The following is a 22,292-nucleotide window of genomic DNA, read 5'->3' on the forward strand; positions in this document are numbered from 1 at the left end:
GTCCCAGGCTCCCTGAAGGAACAGGGCAGCCTAGGAGCCACAATGGGCACTGGCAGAGGGGGATGTCACCTTTTGGAGTTTTGAAAAAGTTATCACTTTTTCCTTAGTGATTGTAAAGCCTAGATTTAAAAAAAATAAATAATATAATAACAAATATGTCATACTTACCTGCTCTGTGCAATGGTCTTGCACAGAGCAGCCCGAACCTCCTCTTCTGGGGTCCTCTACCAGTGCTCCAAGCTCCACCTCTTCTCTGTGTATCCCCAGAGCAAGCCACTTGCTATGGGGACATGTGTGTGCTCGCTCCCAAGTTGTATGTGTCTATGAAGCTGCACTCCATAGACACACACAGCATGTCTCGGCCCTGCCCCCACTCCCTCCTCACAGCATTTTATGTCCCTGTGAGAAGAGGGAGAGAGGAGAGAAGACTGCAGCCAGGCACAGCGCTGGATCCCTGACAGGCTCAGTAAAGTGTTTGGGGTGTGGAAATTAGTGGGGTGTGTGTTTTTGTTTTTTCTGTTTTTTTTGCTTAATGCAGGGAATGCATTAAGGTAAAAAAACACCCAGCCTATAGAACCCCTTTAAAGCCAAATGTTGTCTTTGATCAATACCAGCACCCAAGAGCCTATTTTCGGCACGTTACTTACTTGCTGGGCACTGCCATCTTGGATGTGATATTAACAGCTCTAGCAGATTTAGAGCTGGACATTCTTTAGTATTCTCCTTTGGTCCTCCCCCAGCAACTTCATCAAAGGTGACAGGAGAGATGGAGATTCTGGGCCAGCACAGACAGTAATGAGACTGCCAGAAAAGGAGGAGAAGGGTATGACGTGCAAGAGGGAGGGGGCTGTGCTATGGAATTGACTAGTCACATATTTTTAGCACATTCTAAGGCACATTACAGGTCAATAAAAAAAAAATATTGTGAAAGAAAAAACACTGCAGCAAATAAGCAATTTAAAATTCTTGATTTTTCTGCGGTTTTACTTGCAACTTTTTAAGTTGGTGACAGTCTATTAAAGAAGTGAAGCAAAATGATAATGGTACTTGACTTACACGGACAGTAATGGGGCTAGTATTAAAGGTCTAAGTGACACTGTATCATCGAGCTGTAAATAGCTACAAATGTAGGCAGAAGAAGACAGCCAAGTACTCCTGCCGCATTTTTAAATGGATAACATTTGGTTACATATCTCATTCTTATCGGTTGTGGAATACAGTAGAAAGGCACAGGGGAATCTGAGAGAGCTGTAACATACAAATGACAAGTATTGACAAGGGCTTGCAAATACGTACAGTATGTCAAGTGCAGCACCATCATCCAGGTCTAACCTCAAACCAGGCAAATGTGTTTGCTTTTTCGACTATCACAAATGGAAGTTTTGCATTTGGGAAATGGGCCATACACGAGTATAAGCGATTTTATGGCAGCTGTATGTACCACCTTCAGCACAGGAAAATGGGGGGAGTTTACTCTAGAGCTCTCTTGCATCTGCAAATGTCCATGTACTCTAATTCTTTTAAATTACATCCCAGTTTTAGTAAAATATGATTTGCTTATTTGTCATAGAAGGAATATATTTTTAACTGTACATTTGTCTTGGAGTTTTCTGTGTATGTTATGCTGTGCTTGTGATCTGAACCTTTTTTTAACCTTAGATGCCCAGACCAAGTTTAGTTGGGTCCGTTAACTTCATAACAATAACTGAATAACTCGTTTGTCTGACACATGGTCTGAGAACTAGGAACACACATTTATGCATTCCTAGATCTCAACTGCAAAGTTGGTTAACATTCTTACAGCAAGGGACATTTTACATTTGATGCATTGGAATCACAAAAGGTTTAATGTGAGAACGCCAGGAGATATGTTACAGCGGATTATAGGGTATATGCTTTTTTTGTTAATTGGTTATAGGGTTTATGATTGTTCTATTTTACTTGTTACAGGTGGTGGAAGGCTATATGCTCGCTGGCAGCCACTTCGTGGTTGTAGTGCTCCCACCCCAGCTGCTGCCCAGTTTACATGTGAAGGTCGTACTTTATCTGGGGTGGACATAGAGCTGGTGGGTTCTGGTTACAGGATGTCACTGGTCAAGAAGAGGTTTGCAGCAGGTAATATCACAATACTTTATACAGTTTTATATTAAAGTGTATCTAAGTGCCAGGATTGGGTCTGACATGGCTGTTTTCTTAGTACCATGATTTAACTTGTAACGTGCAGATGCAGTATTGTACAATGTAATTACGAATGTTCAGAAATGATTTTGCTTTGTTCTAATAAAACTTTTCTGATTAAAAGTATCTAAACCTAAAAATAAAAAAATTATATATTGCAGCTCACCAGTCCCTAGATGTGGTGTTTATTTTCTTTTCTCCTAGGCTTTTAATTTTCAACAAATTATCCAGCCAGCAGCACACTTTCATGTGTTTGGGGGACAACACTCACTCGCAATGCTGTATCTGTGGAGGAGCAGTGTTGTCTCACTAGATTCCTCTATTGATATGGATCACAAACATCTCCTCATCTTCATTACCTAGGGACAGGCAGCTCACAGATGATAGATGGGGAGGCTTATCAAGTTGCTTTGAGAGTTTAGTTTAGTCCAAAGGAAGTGACAATGTCTCTGGATTTCTGACAGGATCAGCAGAAACATTGTATACTTGCAGAAATGTTTCTTCACCTGACAGAAAAGAAAACAAATACAGCTGCAATGTGTAAGGAATGGTGAGATGAAATATATTATATTTTGGGTCTTGGGGTTAGATAACTTTTGAGTACTCTGCCTTTTTGTGCTTAGGTAAGAATATACTCAGTGCTGTGCTTTAGAAAAACAGGCAATATGTTTACATACCACTTTTAATTGACCAATTCTATTACAATTCCTGTGTGCTTTTATCAGGCTACAGCTGAAGCATGAGCTTGGAAAACAAGCTGTAATCAAGTGTGTGTAATTGTTTATAAGTCATTGATTAGTGAAGGTATCATTACAGCTTCATTCCGTGTTAAAGCTAATTTTTTATTTATTTATTTTTTTTACTACCTTTCCTTTTACATTGATCCCAGGGTGGGATTTAACTTTTTAATAGCTATTATCCTGCAACAAGAAACATTTTCAAAACAGTTTGGCTTAAAAAAAAAAAAAAGTGTCATAGAAAAAGCTTAATATGGAGAAAATCCATATAAGAAAGGAACCGTTAGTGAAAACCATATGTCAAAGTGATCTGTAATTGCGATTTGGCAGTCTCTGCAATGTTGGACAGCCCAACTGGAGGGTCATCAGAACAAAATTTAGTTGGAGAATGCTGCAGCAGTGGTGTAAATTTACCATCAGGGAGAAACCAGAAGTCTGGCCTGGGACAAGAGGTAGAAAGGATACTAGTCTGTGCAGACCTCCATGTTAAGGGCATGTCTGCCGGTCACATACTAAGTGTGGACAGATGAAGAGCAGACCACCTCAGCTGATAGCACCTGGACCCATGGAAATGGTCTCTTTACCTGGAAGAGTCAGGACCTGTAACACTGATGGAGGATGCCAAATGTGGACCTCCTGACTTCCAGGTTCGATAACAAAGTGCACAGGCTTGGTTCCAGGTACAGAGATCCTCTGGCTTAAGCAGTGGATGCTCTGGTGGGATCAGTATGCCTTTCCTCTCCTGAAATATCTTGTTAATCTACTCTGCAGGGTTGAGATGGAGGGAATTCTGGTGATACTCATAGGCTGTTCAGGTAGATGTGGTATTCTGACCTGATCAATATATTGACAGACACCGCATGGGCTCTTCCTGATTGACCAAAAGATTTATCACTCGGCCACACGGACACTGGTTTTAATGGCATGGCAGTTGAAACATAGGTCTCTAGAGACAGTAGTCTCTCGGAGTCCTTAATTCCAATGCTTTTAAAAGCTAGGAAGTCTACCTCAAGGTCATCGCACATGGATCGCTTACTTTGTTTTACGTGAGAAAATAAATAAATTCCTATCTTATAAATTGGTTTCAATCAATATTTGCCCCTGAGCACCATTAAAGCATAAATCTTGGTCCATGCAATCATTTTCCAAGGACCCCTAGTTTCTTTTTTGGGTGGTCAAGTTTTGTCGCACCTCCCTTGTAAAACCTTGTGTGACTTCATGGGATCTGACTATGGTCCTGCTGGTCCTTCAAAGACCGTCTTTTTAACCTGTTTAGAGATATTCCCCTTTCCTCTCTCCCTCACAAGTTTGCATTCATTGTGGCTATCACCTCTGCAAGACTTGTATCTATACCCAAAACCCAGGATAAAGCTACTAGCTTAAACTAAACAATATAGTAATCTTGAGGCATATAACCTTTTGCCTTCTTAGGCTACGTTCACACTAGCGTTGGGTGCAGGTGGCAGAGAGGCGTTTGGGAAGCGTTTTTACCGCTTCCCAAATGCCTCTGACAATTCTGCACATTGCAGCACATGGTGCTGTTCTAATGGGAGCGTTAGCGTCGCGACAAAACGGACGCCTCTGATCGAGTCAGGAGGCGTTGAAGCCTCTTATTCTAGTCTATGGTGCCGCTCCGCAAACGCCCGGTCGGCATTTGCGGTGCGGTTGCGGGGCGCTTGCGGAGCAGTAACACCATTCAAATTTCATTATAGGCGTTTGTGGGGCGTTTTTAGCGCTTGGCAAACACCTAGCAACCATCGCTAAACCGCGCATGCGGCGTTTGCCGAGCGTTAAAGGGGCGTTTGGCAAGCATTGGTAAAACAGTCAAGTGTGAACGAGCCCTTATAGTAGTTTTGTCTCTTCACCTCAGCCAGGTCTCTGTCCAGTACATCTGTTTACATGTTCTCTACACTTTGCTAGGTAGATGTTCAGACCTCATCTGATGCCAGGGTCAGATTTAAGGTCCTTCAGAAGTTTTTTTAGCTGCATTTTCCACTCCTCAGTTGGACTGCTTTTTAATGCCCTGCTCGTATCAGAAAAATTGGTGTCCCTGTGTCTTTTAATAAACGATAAAGAAAACTGCATATTGGTACCTACTGTATTATTATTATTACACAGTATATAGCGCCAACAGTTTACTCAGCGCTGTACATTATAATGGGAGACAGTACACGAGACAGCACAGTAACAATACAATACAGTACACGAGGGGTTCGAGGGCCCTGCTCCTTGGAGCTTACAATCTAGAAGGGAGGGGAGAGTGGTATAGGAGGAAATAGCTGTGGGGGATGGAGTGGTGGGAAGAGCGGAGGAGATGGGCAATTAGGTGAGGGCGGGGTAGGCTTCTCTGAAGAGATGGGTTTTCAGGGTGCGCCTAAAGGTGAGGAGGATAGGTGACAGTCTGATGGATTGGGGTAGTGAGTTCCAGAGGATGGGGGAATTCCTGGAGACAGTCATGGGAGGAGGAGACCAGGGAACTAGAGAGCAGGAGGTCTTGTGAGGAGCGGAGAGTGCGTTTTGGGTGGTAGATGGATATCAGGTCGGTGATGTAGTTTGGGGCAGTGTTATGAACAGCTTTGTACGTCAATGTTAATCATTTTAATTTTATGCGTTTGGCAATCGGAAGCCAGTGGAGGGATTGGCAGAGGGGGGTGGCGGATACGGAGCGGTTAGTAAGGTGGATGAGTCTGGCCGCAGAATTCAGGATATACTGAAGCGGGGATAGCCTTTGTTGAGGTAGGCCAGCGAGGAGGGAGTTACAGTAGTCAAGTCGTGATATAATAAGGGAGTGAATGAGTTGCTTCGTAGTTTCTGGAGTTAGGAACGTGCGTATTTTGGAGATGTTGTGGAGGTGGAGTCTGCATGAATTTGTCAGCGATTGGACCTGGGGCTGGAAAGACAGACTGGAGTCTAGAATGACACCTAGTACTCTGGCTTGCGGGGTGGGGCTGATGGTGGCGTTGTTGGTCGTGATGGAGAGGTCGGGAGGGGGGGAGGCGGGCTGGGGGAAAACTAGGAGCTCGGTTTTGGCAAGGTTTAATTTGAGGAAGTGGAGTGACATCCAGTCTGATATGTCATTCAGAAGGCTAGTGATTCGGGCGGAGACTGAAGGGGTGAGGCGGGTGGTAGAGAGATAGATTTGAGTGTCATCGGCATAGAGACGGTAGTTGAAGCCGTGGGAGTGACCACGTTGACCAAGGGAGGAGGTGTAGATGGAGAAGAGAAGGGGCCCGAGGACAGAACCTTGGGGGACCCCAACAGAGAGGGGGAGTGAGGGGGAGGTGGCAGCATTATAGGTAACACTGAAGGAGCATTGTGATAGATAGGAAGAGAGCCAGGAGAGAGCGGAGTCTCTGAGGCCAAAAGAGTATAGTTTTTTGAGGAGGAGGGGGTGGTCGACTGTGTCGAAAGCTGCAGAGAGGTCGAGGAGTAGTAGCACTGAGTAGTGGCCATTGGCTTTGGTGGTTAGCAGGCTGTTGGTGAGTTTGAGTAGGGTGGTTTCAGTGGAGTGTAGGGGACGGAAGCCAGATTGTAGGGGATCAAGGAGGTTGTTGTCGGTGAGGTGGGAGCTTAGGCGATTATAGGCTAGGCGCTCGAGGAGTTTGGATGTAAATGGCAGCAGGGAGATGGGTCTAAGGTTGTTTAGTTCGGTGGGATCCAGGGAGGGTTTTTTAAGTATGGGAGTGATGTGCACGTGCTTCAGAGGGGAGGGGAATGCGCCAGTAGAGAGGGAGAGAATAAAGATGTGGGTGAGGGAGCGTAGGATGGAGGAGGAGGGTGATCGTAGGAGTTGTGTGGGGACAGGGTCAAGGGGGCAGGTGGTAAGGCGAGCTTCAGAGAAGACCTTAGTGACTTCTTCAGTGGTAGCAGGGTCGAATGAGTGGAGTGTTGAGGGGGTTTTAGTGTGAGGAATGTTGGGTGGGGTGGAGGTCTGGACAGTGGCGAGGTCGAAGGAGAGGCATGTTGAGGGGGTTTTCGTGTGAGGGATGCTAGGTGGGGCAGAAGTCTGAGCAGTGGCGATTTCCCTGCGAATTGCGTCGATCTTGCTTTGGAAGTGGTTATCAATCTCGTGGGCGGTGAGTGAGTTACTGGGTGAAGGTGGGGGCGGAGAGAACAGGGAGTTGAAAGTGGAGAAGAGCCAGCGAGGACTGGAGGAGAGGGTATTGATGAGGGTTACAAAGTAGGCTTGCTTGGCAGCGTGGAAGGAGGAAGTGTAGGTGAGGAAGGCGGATTTATATCGGGTGAACGCTTGTTGTAAAATCAGATTTTTAACCTTTATGTTAAAGCAGTAATGAACTCTTAAATGCTTCTCCGCCATCATGCACACTGAACCATGCATGTGCAGCTTAGTGCCTATTTACAGCTCCCACTGTGAGCTGTAATGATGTGACTCACATGTGCATACACGAGTGACATCATTGCAGTCCCACCATTCAAGCGTATGAACATACAGAACCCAGAAGAAATACCAGGCAAAGATGGAAATGCCAGCATAAATGGAGACAACACATCGCTAGAGGGATTACTATGACAGGTATAAGTCTGTCATAATGTGCTGATATGGGATGCATACTAGCACATTATGGCATAAACATTCTGGGGGCACGTTTAATTAAAAAATGTAATTTAAAAAAGTGTGGACTTTTTTCACCCCTCCCATTTATACTTACCTAGGAGAAGGAAGCATCGGTCCTCCGCTGGCTCTAAGTGTGAGAACTCGGCAATCACATGACCTCTGATCACTAAGTTCTCACAGCTGCTCTGAGCAGAGAGCGGTGACTGTCAGTCACCGGTGTCTGCATTGCCCCCACTGCACTCACTGGAGCGCTGGGCTGTGGAGGGGGAGGGAATGGTCATCTCAGGCTCTCAGTAGCTCCTTGAGAGGCCGAGCCAGGTGCCATTCCAGACTCTGGGGTGGATCCTGACTTTGAATTCAACACCTTCCCCCAGCCAGGTCACAAGAGTGCAGAACAAACTACACTCCTGTGATCCACAGGAGAAGTACAGCCAAAAGAGCGTTGGTTTTACTTCTCCTTTATTGCCACTTTAAAGCAGAACAATACTTGTCTCCAGTCCCACAATGCACTGTCCCAGAGCTCCCCGCCTGGCAGGCTTCCAGGTCCAGAACGCCGGCCGCTGTCATTGGCCAGGCGGGGATGGCATCATTCGCGTGCATGCGCAGGAGTTCTGTCAAATTTTGTACAAGCAGGTAGGTAGTTTAATGCAGAAGAGACAAAGCATGTCTCTTCTGCATTAAAAATCATACATGTCCACCCATTTTTAGTTTTTACCTAAAGTTCCACTTTAAGGGGCATATGTCCCACCCCTCTTTTTTTGTAATCTACTCCTAAATACTGATTACTGTATTTTTCGCTCCATAAGACGCACCTGACCATAAGACGCACCTAGGTTTTAGAGGTGAAAAACAAGAAAAAAAAAATATTCTGAACCAATGGACTGCAGACACAGTACAGGGGATGACCAGAGACTGCGGACATAGTACAGGAGATGACCAGAGACTGTGGACATAGTACAGGAGATGACCAGAGACTGCGGGCAAAGTACAGGGGATGACCAAGAGACTGCGGACATAGTACAGGGGATGACCAGAGACTGCGGACATAGTACAGGGGATGACCAGAGACTGCGGACATAGTACAGGGGATGACCAGAGACTGCGGACATAGTACAGGAGATGACCAGAGACTGCAGACACAGTACAGGGGATGACCAGAGACTGCAGACACAGTACAGGGGATGACCAGAGACTGTGGACATAGTACAGGAGATGACCAGAGACTGCGTACACAGTACAGGGGATGACCAGAGACTACGGACATAATACAGGAGATGACCAGAGACTGCGGACACAGTACAGTAGATGGCTGGAGACTGCAGACATAGTACAGAAGATGACCGGAGACTGCAGACATAGTGCAGGGGATGACCAGAGACTGCGGACACAGTGCAGGAGATGACCAGAGACTGCAGACATAGTACAGGGGATGACCAAGAGACTGCAGACACAGTACAAGAGATGACCAGAGACTGCGGACACAGTGCAGGAGATGACCAGAGACTGCGGACACAGTGCAGGAGATGACCAGAGACTGCGGACACAGTGCAGGAGATGACCAGAGATTGCGGACACAGTGCAGGAGATGACCAGAGATTGCGGACACAGTGCAGGAGATGACCAGAGATTGCGGACACAGTGCAGGAAATGATCAGAGACTGCGGACACAGTGCAGGAAATGATCAGAGACTGCGGACACAGTGCAGGAGATGACCAGAGACTGCGGACAGTGCAGGGAATGACCAGAGACTGCTGACCTTTGGGGAGGGAGGGGGAGCGGGTACCTGAATTTGACAGGTACCCGCTCCCACTTCCGCGGAGTTGCCTTCCCTCTTCTTCCCGGGCCGGTGTAGCATGAAAATCTGTCTCCTATGAGGATCTGTCCCCCTCGACGTATCTGCGCATGTGCCGGAGATCGCCGATCGGCTGCTAATGCCTGAAACTGCCACATGCGCAGATACGTCGAGGGGGACAGATCCTCATAGGAGACAGATTTTCATGCTACACCGGCTTCTGTGACAGCCGGGTGCCCACTGCGCATGTGCGAGAAGCGTTGCGCTTTGTGAATGGCCCGGCGCCTTTTGGGACCTTTCATGTGTCCCAGAGGACACCGGATCATTCACAAAGCGCAGCACATGCGCAGTGGGCACCCGGCTGTCACAGAAGCCAGCGCGGGAAGACTGTGCAGCGCTGGAGCGAGGAACAGGTAAGGCCCTGCAAGAGAGAACAGCTGAGCGACCGGCCCGGTATTCTGACATGGTGGCGGCAGAAATACCGGACCGGCCGCTTTATATTCGCTCCATAAGACGCACTGACATTTTCCCCCCTTTTTTGGGGGGAAAAAAGTGCGTCTTATGGAGCGAAAAATACGGTATACCTTGCTGGCCAAATTTTTTGTTTGTCAGTATTTAAATCCTCCTGAAGGCAGCAGTATAGCCCACTCATATTAGAATAACTACTGATCCTGTGCCCCTTAATGAACTTGAAGAAATGGATTTTATGATCAGTACAAAAATCCTGGGTTTTCACTTTTAAGATCTTCCTCTGCCGCTGCCTAGCAATGCTCATTACTGAGCATTTCTGAGTTTACTTAAAGCGGAGTTCCACTCACCCTGTCAAAAAATAAAAGTCAGCAGCTACAAAAACCGTTTCACCGGCCGGCATCTTCAGTGTGGGCACCCGGCTGTGGCAGCTTGCGGCTTCACAGCTGGGTACATACTGTGCATGCATGAGTAGCACTGCACTTCCTGAATGATCCTGTAGACTTCTGGGACTTGTGACGTGTCCCAAAAGACTACAGGGAAGGAGGGAGGAAGGACACCTTCCGGTTTGATCGGAGTGGGAGTGGGTACCTGTCAAATTCGGTACCCTGTTGTTCCAAGAATGTTGTGATCAGCAACCATTCTGCTGCCAATCTCAAATTGATACAGCTAGATACTTCTTTTTGAATCTCAGCCTGTCTTTCATTAAGAGATCTTGCATGGCAAGACCACTTACTGTTATCTCACATATATATTCTTATTATAGCCAAATTTACCACCCTAACTCCTCCCACAGTTTTTACACTACATAGACAGTAATATACCGAAACGTGCGGATTGTTCCCGATTGATGTGCTATTACTTTGTGGAACCGAATGGTTCACAAAATATTGGCGTTTTTGTGGTGAAATTGGTCCCATAGGAATGAATGGCAGAATGTTCAAAACTAGAGTGGGAGCTGACAAAGCTAGAGTGTGAGCTGAAAAATCAGGACATGATTTCTAAACTGCCATCACTCCCTCATTTTCAAGCCCACCTAAACAAATCTTATATCAAAATGTTCAGCTATCTCTGCTGCCACTAAAAATGTCCACGGCTAAGCCACAGTCCTGATAGTTTTCACAATATGACCATTTGTTCACAGCTCACACCACCCATTGACATTCATTGAAACTGCACTCTAGCCACCTCAAATTTGAAGGACAATTTCTAAACTGCCACTGTGCCTTCATTTTTAATATTTCAGAGACATACTATGCATCACAATGTAGGTCTGGGTCTTGTGATTCCCACAATATAAACCTCTTTGCTGTAGGATTTACAGTTTTTAAAACTATGACCATTTGAAGACACCAGTGAAGTGAGCAATTTGGAGCAGTTTGTTTTTAACCGCTCTTCTCTGCCCTATTTGAAATCTAATTTTGAATTTGTGACAGTTTGGCCGGCTTCTGGTTAAGGTTTGGAAATACATTTTCTACAGTAGAGAGTATTTGAGGTGATAATGCTGCTAATGTTTTTATAAATGTATGTTTTAATGTAACTGTGATGCACTTTGGGCAACAACATTGCAATTAAATGTGCTATATAAATAATTAAAAAGTTGAAATGCATTTCTCACTCTATCAAGCTTGCCATGTGCACTTTTTAAATGTGATCAATCAATTGGTTACTGTAATGTTTACTATCTTTACTCACTCCAAACACTCCACACAGTTACTCCGCCCACTCCAGTTGTAGGTGGAGGCAAGAACACTTCACACAATTTCCCCAGAAATTGTAGCTTTTCTAGTTTATCTTACTTTGCCTGCCATACTAGACACCTCTTTGAGGCTGCAAACTTGCTGATTGTTAAAGTAATCAGTGGGCTTACATGAGGCAAATAAAGCATCTGATGCATGTATCAAAGGTAACCAATGCAGACAGACACTGCTCACATGGTGGGGTGGGGGGTGGGGGATTCTGGAAGAGGACACAGGCTCTTAAGGCACAGAGAATAGAGCGAAGGCAGGGGACATGGGTTGGAGAAGCCCTTAGTTGCCTAATCACATCCATATAAATGAGTACAGCAGTCGCAACATTTACAGATCTTGAAGATGTGATTGGTGGCAAAGTACCAGGCACCATTCGGGTATATGTTTATGATCACTTAAGGAGCTAGGACGTAGGTGTGCACAGCCAGTTGAATTAGGTTGTGCATCCCAAAGCACAAACACATATACAGACACACACTCCCTCCATAGTGATGATTACTGTGTATTTTTTCCTTTTTTTTTTTTTTTTTTTTTTTTTAAGCAACCCAATTTGCAGCTTATGATTGCAGTATGAATTCACTAAATTGGAAATTATGAACACAAAATCAGGGATTTACTTTGCGTATGGGGTGATTAGGGTGTGCCCATGCACACATGGCACATCTCATGCGTAAGCCTATGGACCATGAGTTTTACAGCCTTAGAGAATGCAGCGGTTGTATAGGGTTACTAAATTGGCCTACTGCAAGCAGTTCTGTTCAGATGTAACTCTTACATCCATGGTAGTTAAGTTTAAAGTGTGCAAATTACAGAGTTATTCCAGACCTCTTTCTGCTTTTACATAAAACATGTATAATAGGTTTGTGCACTTAATGCCTCTTTTCTTTTTGTATTTTTCCCCTTTTTATGACAGCCAATGTGTGTGGTGCGCTGGGCACTGAATTCTGCTCTTTGTACATACTGGTGCACCCAACCGGTTTTGCAGTGTGCTATGTTGTTGGGAAACAGTTAACACAGGACTCAACAAATCCCAGGCCCTAGGTCGCCATGGCACCTGGAAATTGCTTCCTGACTCCAGAGTTCAAACACTGCCTCCCACTGACAATGTAAAAATGAATCCTACAGACTTCAATGCAAAATTGCATGCCAATGACGTGAAAGCACGTCCCATTAACGTCAATGCCAATAGCAATAACTCCTGCCAATAGCAATCCTATGTGAACACTTGTCTCCACATGTTACTCTATTCTATCACTAGCGAGACTGGAACGCGCTGCTACAAAATCGCGTCCCAGTGACTTTAGTGCAAAATCGCGTCCCAGTGACTTCAATGCAAATTCGCGTCCCAGTGACTTTAATGCAAATTCGCGTCCCAGTGACTTCAATGCAAAATCGCGTCCCAGTGATTTCATTGCAAAATCACATCCCGTTGACTTCAAGGCAAAAAATGCCTCCTGTTGACTTCAGTGCAAAAACACGTCCCATTGACTAAAGTGCAAAAAAGTGTCCCATTGAATTCAATGCAAAATCGCGTCCCTTTGATTTCAATGCAAAAACTTCTGTCAATAGCAATCCTATGAGAACAGTTTTCTCCACATGCTACTCTATTCTATCACTTGCGAGACTGGAATGCGGCACTACAGACTCACACAAGACCCTTTTCGTAAAGGCACTCAAAACAATGCGTGTGCATCATATCTGTGTAAACCACCTCCATAGGAACTCATAATATCTAGCCTGTCAAACAAATCTGTGCGTTCGAAAACACATGCAGAATCACATGTGTGAACCAGGGCAGCTCCATTCACACGTGGGCGTTTTAGGATCATGGCAGAATCACTGTGATCACAAAATTTAGTAGTCACTCCAGCCTGGCCAGCAAGTGCACGCAGACCTTTTAGCTACACACTGGGTTGACTGCAATAGCCTCATCTTGGCCCGGGGAGGCTGATGAGTTAAACGTTTTACGGGGTTGCATATGACTGGACACCTGATGTCCGTGTTAGCGTTTCCCTGGCTGACCGCTCCCCCACCTCGGTAGGAGGTGGTTCTAACCGCAATTCCTTGGATTAGTATGTAGTATGTACAGGTGAAACTTGAAAAATTAGAATATCGTGCAAAAGTTAATTTATTTCAGTAATGCAACTTAAAAGGTGAAACTAATATATGAGATAGACTCATTACATGCAAAGCAAGATAGTTCAAGCCGTGATTTGTCATAATTGTGATGATTATGGATTACAGCTCATGAAAACCCCAAATCCACAATCTCAGAAAATTAGAATATTGTGAAAAGGTGCAATATTCTCAGCTCAAAGTGTCCCACTCTAATCAGCTAATTAAGCCATAACACCTGCAAAGGGTTCCTGAGCCTTTAAATGGTCGCTCAGTCTAGTTCAGTAGGAATGACAATCATGGGAAAGACTGCTGACCTGACAGTTGTGCAGAAAACCATCATTGACACCCTCCATAAGGAGGGAAAGCCTCAAAAGGTAATAGCAGAAGAAGTTGGATGTTCCCAAAGTGCTGTATCAAAGCACATTAATAGAAAGTTATGTGGAAGGGAAAAGTGGAATAAAAAGGTGCACAAGCAGCAGGGATGACCGCAACCTGGAGAGGATTGTCAGGAAAAGGCCATTCAAAAGTGTTGGGGACTTTCACAAGAAGTGGACTGAGGCTGGAGTCAGTGCATCAATAGCCACCACACTCAGACGGATCCTGGACATGGGCTTCAAATGTCATATTCCTCTTGTCAAGCCGCTCCTGAACAACAAACGTCAGAAGCGTCTTACCTGGGCTAAAGAAAAACAGACCTGGTCTGTTGCTCAGTGGTCCAAAGTCCTCTTTTCTGATGAGAGCAACTTTTGCATCTCATTTGGAAACCAAGGACCCAGAGTATGGAGGAAGAATGGAGAGGCACACACTGCAAGATGCTTGAAGTCCAGTGTGAAGTTTCCACAGTCTGTGTTGATTTGGGGAGCCATGTCATCTGCTGGTGTTGGTCCACTGTGCTGGTGTTGGTCATTAAGTCCAGGGTCAACGCAGCCGTCTACCAGGAGATTTTGGAGCACTTCATGCTTCCTTCCGCAGACGAGCTTTATGGGGATGCTGACTTCATTTTCCAGCAGGACTTGGCACCTGCCCACACTGCCAAGAGCACCAAAACATGGTTCAATGACCGTGGGATTACTGTGCTTGATTGGCCAGTAAACTCACCTGACCTGAACCCCATAGAGAGTCTATGGGGCATTGCCAAGAGAAAGATGAGACATGAGACCGAACAATGCAGAAGAGCTGAAGGCTGCTATTGAAGCATCCTAGTCTTTCATAACACCTCAGCAGTGCCACAGGCTGATGGCTTCCATGCCACGCCGCATTGAGGCAGTAATTGCTGTAAAAGGGGCCCAAACCAAGTACTGAGTACATATGTATGCTTATACTTTTCAGAGGTCCGATATTGTTCTATGTACAATCCTTGTTTTATTGATTGCATGTAATATTCTAATTTTCTGAGATTGTGGATTTGGGGTTTTCATGAGCTGTAAGCCATAATCATCACAATTATGACAAATCACGGCTTGAACTATCTTGCTTTGCATGTAATGAGTCTATCTCATATATTAGTTTCACCTTTTAAGTTGCATTACTGAAATAAATTAACTTTTGCACGATATTCTAATTTTTCGAGTTTCACCTGTAGATAACCCTCCCCAGGTGTGACTCTTTGGAGTGGTTGGCCGTGTGGGGCCTTCTTCTCCCCTCCAGGCCTAGGCTCCTATGCCAGTCTCCCCCTCCTATTCGGATAGCCTGTGGTTTGTTCCCTTTGACCTGGATTAGCTGAGCTCTTTTGGTCCGTGACAGAGCTTAGGATTCGGTCCTATTGTGGGGGCTTCATTTGGGGGGTGCATTGTACCCCCCCTCATTCTTCTGGGGTGGCTAGAAGCAAGTTTGGGTACCTTACTCCGCTGGGGATCCAGTGTGTTGGGTAGTCTTACCAGCATTCCCGAATGGCTGGGAGGCCCCCTGGTCTCTGCCAACAGAGGTCCGCTAGTGTCTTGTTGGCTCCCTTGTATGGGGGCCCCTTCCCCATTCCTGGGTCGGTATGTGGACTAGAGGCTGTGGGGACTTGCCTCAGCTCTAGCACCTGGGTGTGGTATTGGTTTTACCTACTGCTGCAGGCTGGGGAGTGCTCTAGACCCCCACTACCTAGTCAGTGGGTACTTGCTCAATGGTCTAACAGTTCTGCTGTAATCTATGTGCAGAATATGATGAATGGTGAACGCATGACCCTGGTTTACTGCTACCCTTCGGCCCATGCTGAAGGCAGGTACATTGCAGCCAATGTCCTTGTACTGCAGGGCTCCTCTGAGAATTGTCTGCTGTACTTTTATTTTTTACCTTGGAGCATTCCCCTTTGTTTCTGCTATTGCTTCCACTTGTGTCTTGTCTCTTGAGCTGGGAGCAGTTGTGTTGTATCCCAGTTCACATGTCTGAGGGGGCGGACGCAGTTTTGCTTCTCACCTTGCGTCACTAGGTAATCATGGTAGATCCTTTCCTCACTGGCTTGACCTGGCAACCATGATGCAGCAGAGGACTCCCCTATCTTGTGGTTCCCACGGTCGTAGGTTCATCACTTAGCCTGGGTTGCCCCAGAACCCTGGTATTTCAGACACTCTCTAAGCATCCTAATCTTTTATGCCTAAGTCTGGTCCAGTGCATCAGACACGGATGTGCTGCCTCCTTTGATGCAGCTCTGTTGCTCTTACGTTATCTGTCTTGGCCGTGATTCTCTGGCAGGTTTTTTGGCTTAGGTTGGTCCGCGGACCATTCATCTATGCAGGCCCTGTCTCATTTACCCTCCCAGGGTGTGGGTTTTTGGTGTCACTCTGGATGACATTTTTAGGAACCTTAATGGAGAGAAAATTCCTTTTCTCCTAATCAAGGAATGGGATAGAGCCAAGCTGCAAGCAGGAACCATCCTTTTCTACTCGCAAGCTGTTTAGCGTTCTACAGGCTCCACAGATGAGGATTCTAAGCCCTTCAAGGCTCCTGCAGGTGGAGCAAAGCTTTCCTGGCCTCTCCCACGAACAGGTCCTCCTTGGCATAAAGGCTTGCCCCCACCTATTCCCACCAGAGTGGGGTGTCATCTTAGTCTGTTCAATGTTCAGTGGACTACAAAATAGAATTTCATTCTTGTCCGCCAGGTTCATTCCTTCTAATTCTCATCTCTTCCTTTCTCATCTGGTTCTTTTTGGGGCAGTGAAGGACCTCCTCCACCAGGGAGTGACTGCCTCGGTTCTGGGATTGGAGAGATTTTAAGGGTTTTAATCCAACCTTTTTAATTTTCCAAAAAAGGAAGGAGTCTGTTTGATTCTGGACATCAAGGCCCTAAATTTCCTTGTAGGGGTGCAGAAGTTCAAGATGGAATCCATCTGTTTGTCCTCTCTCCATCAGTGGGACGTACTGGCTCCCATAGTATGCTTTGCAGTCGGGGAAGCACAATATCAATTTGCAGCTCTCCCCTTTGCTTCTGGCCTGTGCTCCTTGCTTTGGTCTGGCATTGCTGAGACAACAGGAGATTGCTGTGATTGGCTGTCTAGATTACCTTCTGCTGTGGGCAGAGACCCGTTCTGTGTGGATGGACTACATGGCGATCAAGATACAGGAGTATGGATGGGTTCTGAATCCCAAGAGATCCACTCGTACTCCGATCAGGCATCTGAAGTAGCTAGGTCTGATTCTCAACTCCACACAGGCCAAGGTGTTCCTCCCAATGGGCAGTAGCAAACTCTGGACTGTGGTTTGAGAGCTGCTATCCCGCATGCGGTCTTCCCTGGATTTTTTGCATGCAGATTGTGGGCTTCATGGTGTCCACCTTCAAGGAGGCCCTATATGCGCAGTTCAACTCAAGGGTTCTGCAGAACAAAATTTTGTCACAGTGGGACAAGTCTCCTTTGTCCTTGGACAACCAGATTTTTGTGGGTTAGTTGGCCAGGGCCTCTCTCTTCTGGTGGCTCTGGTCTCCTCTTTTGGCTAGGAAGTCATTTCTTCCTCTTCATTGGACAGTAGTCACGATGGATGGCAGCCAGTTAGGCTGGGGAAGGTGGTTGGGGAGTCCAGGGTTTGAAGTTGGCCCAGGGGAGAAGTCCTGGCTGCTAATCAATGTCCTGGAGCTTCAGGCGATCAGGCTGTCTGCAATACTGGATGGAGCTTCTTCATGGGCACCTGATTAGGACAACACCAGGGCAGTAGGAGGAATTTGGAAGTGAAACTGGAGGTCTCAAACATTTTTCTGTGGGTGGAACCTCACTTGCCGACTCTCTCCGCTATGTATTTTTTTACTCTTGGAAAACTGGTAGGCGGACTATCCCAGTTATCAGAGGCTGACCCAGGAAGAGGGGTCTCTGCACCCAAACATGGATCTTCTGGCTTCTTGATCTTCTCAAGAGGAAGAAAGGTTTGTGGCCAGAGTGAGGGATCCCCTAGCTGATGTGACAGACGCTCTGGTGGAGCCGTGTCACCAGTATTGCCTCTTTGCATTCTTCCTTGCAACCTTTTCCTTGTCTGCTGTACAGGATAGAGTCTGAAGGGATTCTTGTCATTTTGGTGGTTCTGGATGGCCTCTTTGACCCTGGTACGTTGATATGGTACGACAATTTGAGGTTTTGCCTTGGCAGCTACCTCTGCAGGAAGATCTTCTGTCCCAAGGACCAATTTTCCACACTGGATCCATCCTTTTTTACATGAAAGCATTTTTGCATTCCACAGGTTCCACAGATGATGGTTCCAAGCCCTTCAAGGCTCCTGCAGGTGGAGCAAAGTGTTCCTGGCCTCTCAAGACCACTAAGCCCATGGACAAGTGCTCGGCATAAAGGCTTGCCCCCACCTGTTCCCACCGCAGTGGGGTGTCATCTTAGTCTGTTCAAGGATCAGTGGACTTCTCTACCTTTTAAGCACATGGTCCACAATCTGATTTTGTCAGGCTACAAAATAGAATTTCATTCTGGTCCACCATACAAGTTCATTCCTTCCAATTCTCATCTCTTCCTTTCTCATCTACTGGCTCTTTTCGGAGCAGTGAAGGACCTCCTCCCCCAGGGTGTGATTTCCTCGGTTCTGGGACTGGAGACATTCTAAGGGTTTCACTCCAACCACCAAAATGATAGGAATCCCTTCCCTTGGTGATACCGGTGACATGGCTCCACCAGTGCGTTTGTCACATCAACTAGAGAATTGGTCTCCAAACTGCGGCCCGGGGGCCAGATGCAGCCCTTTACTTGCCTCTATCCAGCCCTTGGGACACTATTGTTCCACCTGACACCAATGATGAGGCACCGGTCCTCCCACTTTCACCATTAATGGGAAACTCTTCTTCCCATATATATTATTGATGGGGCACTATTCTTCCTACTAAGACCAATGATGAGGCACTATTTCTTCCACTAACACCATTGATCGGGCACTGTGCCACCAATTGATACCAACCATGGTTCACTATTCCTCCTGTTAAACCAATGGTGGAGCAGTGTTTACTCCCACTGATGGTGGGACATTTTCTACACACACTGGCCACAGTTCGGCCCCCCTAAAGCCTTAAGGACAGTCAACTGGCCCTTTGTTTAAAAAGTTTGGAGATCCCTGTGCTAGAGGAACCCTCGCTCTTATCAAAAACCTTTCTTCCTCTTGAGAAGGTATGCCAAAAGATCCATGTCTGGGTGCAGAGACCCACTCTTCCTGGGTTAGCCTCTGATGACTGAGATAGTCCGCCTGCCAGTTTTCCAAGCTTTAACATTGCTGGCTTGAAAGCTTGACTATTGAAAGCCAGGTTCTAAGAGGTGGGGTTGTTGAGATCAGTGTTCCCTACCATGTTGAAGGCACTTAAATCTGTCTCTCAGAAGAGTTATCACTCTTGGAAGACTTGCATTTCGTGGAATTGCATCTGCGTTTTTTCTCGGTGGCTCGGATTTTGGCCATTCATTGATGGGGTGTTAATCAAAAGTTTGCTTTATGTACCATCAAGGGTCAGGCTTCTGCCCTGACCGTTTTCTTTCATCCTCCTTTGGCCATGCACTCTTTGATTAATTCCTTCATCAAAGGGGTTTGGCCTATGTCTCCACCGATGTGCTCTCCATTAACACTGTGAGACCTGGACCTGGTTCTTTCTGTCCTTCAGAAGCCTCCCTCTGAGGATATTAGGGATATTACCTTACTCTCTCCCAGATGGATGCTTTTTGGTTGCTATCACTTTCGCACACTGTGTCAAAGCTGACGACCTTGTTCTGTATGTCTCCTTATTGGTTTTACACAGGGATAAGGTGTTTTTCTGACTGTATCCTTCTTTCCAAAGGTAGTGTCCAATTTCTGAATGAGGACATTGTCCTGCCTTCCCTGTGTCTGCACCCTTCGCATTGTAAGATGGTTACTCTGCACTTTTTTTTTTAGATGTGGTCCAGGTGGTTCATGTACCTGTCTGCCATGGCTTCCCTTTGGGGGCCGGACTCACTTTTTGTGATTGTGGTCAGTTCATGTAAGGACCTGGCAGCCTCCTCTGCCACTTTTTCTCATTGTATTTGGTAGACGGTTGTTAGCATCTTCAGATTGGTGTTTTTGCAGCAAGGTTTTGCACGCGACTATTTGAGGTTTCTTTTTCCCCTTTTAGGGGGTTCTTGGGTGGTTGGGTATTTTTGATTTCCCACCCCTCACTGAAGCACTGAATTGGGATGTCCCTATGATTGAGAATATGAAGAGGGTGTGTCCGTCAATGAACATAAGCTAAAACTGGATTTTTTTTGTTACCTTCTCTGAGTTAATTGACTGACACAGCACCCATCCCTCCTTTGATTTTTACTTGTACTGCTTTTTGACAAACTGAGTTGCCTATACTAGAGAGTGGTTTTATGCCAACTAGAACTATAGGCAGTGCTGTTTTCTTTATCTGCCTAGTGTCCTGCTCCTGAAGGTGTTGCTATAAACCCTATCACAGAGAACATGAAAAGGCTGAAAAATATATGCAGTAAGTAAACACAGCTGTAGCAGGTAACACACGCCACCTCATCTACCTGCTTCTCCAATATGAATTGAATCCAATACACAAGACAGCCACACAGCTGGTATTTTAAGACATTGTCAGCAGTAGTAGCCTTCATATTGTTTCACTATAGGCCTCCTTTAAAAAGACTCTGCTGCATCAAAAATCTTCCCATTGATGGAAGGGGCTGAGAAGCACAAACTGTAATAAAACACTCCCAGAAGAGCAGGTTTGACTTGCCAGGAAATGGGGAGCGGGGGGGGGGGGGGGGGGCAGGCTGTTCTAGGGAACTGACTATTTCTGGAATAATTTATTAAAAGAAATAACACTGTACGTAAGCATTTAAAAGACTTGTTTTTTTCTGTACTTTAACCATCAATTTTTTTAAGTTGGTGACAGTCTCTTTAATTTGCCTCCAGGTACCCAAGTACTGTAATAAGAGCTTTAGGTACATTGGTGCACCACCTTCTGTTTTCTAGCTAAAATATTGTTTCCATTTTCATAAACTGTGTTTTCTTATCCTAGGTAAATACCTTGTTTGCTGAGAACAGGTGACCATTCTTTCATAATGATCTCTGCTCCCTGGCATCGGGGCCACACCTAGGAGCAGTCTGGACCTTGGACTCAAATGCTGGAAGTTCTCCTTCATTCTGAAATGCCTCCCATGCTCAATAATGATGTAGGGCAGTCATGCAGGAGGATTTCCTTTTTTCTCTGTGAAGCTGACCTGGATTACAAGCACTTTAAACATTCTAAGAAGATTGCTAGTCAGCATTTTTCTGACTTATAAAGCACTGGTATTCTATGTAGTGCCCATACAATTGTAAAATGACTGGATTCTTCAGGGCATGTCTGTTTTTTAAAGTTTATTATATCTGTCTAGTTTTGTAGTTGGACCATGTTTTGAGATTGTTTCAGCTGAAGAGGAGAAAGAGTGTCAGTTTACATTCAGGAGTGTTGGTCAGTTATAAAATACAAACTGAGAACTACTGCACTTTAGAGCCTACTTTTGGTGTATGTAAGAATGCAAGTGGAGTGTATAAGAGGTGTTTGTATATAACCAGTTCAGTATACATGCACAGTGTACATAGTTTTGCAATGTTTTTCCTGTTGACAATTTTGGTTCTGTTTTGTTAGTCGAAGAGGCTCTATATTAGATCTAAAGTGCAAAATGATAATATATATTCTAAATATATCTATATATATATATTGTGTGTACATAAAATAAAGTTTGATGCAAACAAGTTTGTCTACGCTTTTTTTTTTTTTTTTTTTATGTGCTATTTACATCCAAAAAAAGTAATCAAAGTACACAGGTCGTATGTAGCGTGCCTTGTCAGTCTCCCTGCTGCTTCTTCCCACACCACTTTGAAATGTAGCATCCAGTTGCAGCCACTTCTCAGAAACAGAGCTTTTAAACAGTTTCTTTCTAGTCCATTGATGGACAGAGAGATGGACACTGGCAAGCAAAAAATTGTGAGCTAGCCCAGGATAACCCCTTCTATTCCCAGCAGACCTAGGTTTAGCTAGTGTCCTAGGAGGATGGAATCTCTGCTCCATTGAGAAGTCTAACCTTTTTGTTGACTACCCTTTTTTTTCTACAATCAAGATTCTGACTACATCACTGCTGAGCTGGTCTCTATATGCATCTGGATTGACTTTTCTTTAACTTGACTTTTTAGTTTATATCTAGACCTGCTAGACAAATGTTCCAGATTTAACCTGGAGTGTGATCTATGAGCTCTGGGCTCTGCATTGTGG

The 22,292-nt window shown here is 45.5% G+C and overlaps 1 protein-coding gene across 14 annotated transcripts in view; it reads left to right on the forward strand.

Annotated features, from left to right (window-relative positions):
* Positions 1–21,775, forward strand: part of FCHO1 (FCH and mu domain containing endocytic adaptor 1) — a 192,992-nt gene extending 171,217 nt beyond the window's left edge. For all 14 annotated transcript variants that reach the window (XM_089667280.1, XM_089667349.1, XM_089667334.1 and 11 more), the window contains 2 exons: positions 1,951–2,115; positions 21,057–21,775. In XM_089667280.1, the coding sequence (XP_089523406.1) occupies positions 1,951–2,115; positions 21,057–21,076 (185 nt within the window). In that variant the 3' untranslated portion in view covers positions 21,077–21,775. The remainder of the gene's footprint in view (positions 1–1,950; positions 2,116–21,056) is intronic.
* Positions 21,776–22,292: the final 517 nt, after the last annotated feature.

The sequence above is a fragment of the Staurois parvus genome, unplaced genomic scaffold (assembly GCF_062004578.1).
Source record: "Staurois parvus isolate SC_StPar_1 unplaced genomic scaffold, SC_StPar_1.0 ptg000053l, whole genome shotgun sequence".
Classification (NCBI taxonomy): domain Eukaryota; kingdom Metazoa; phylum Chordata; class Amphibia; order Anura; family Ranidae; genus Staurois; species Staurois parvus.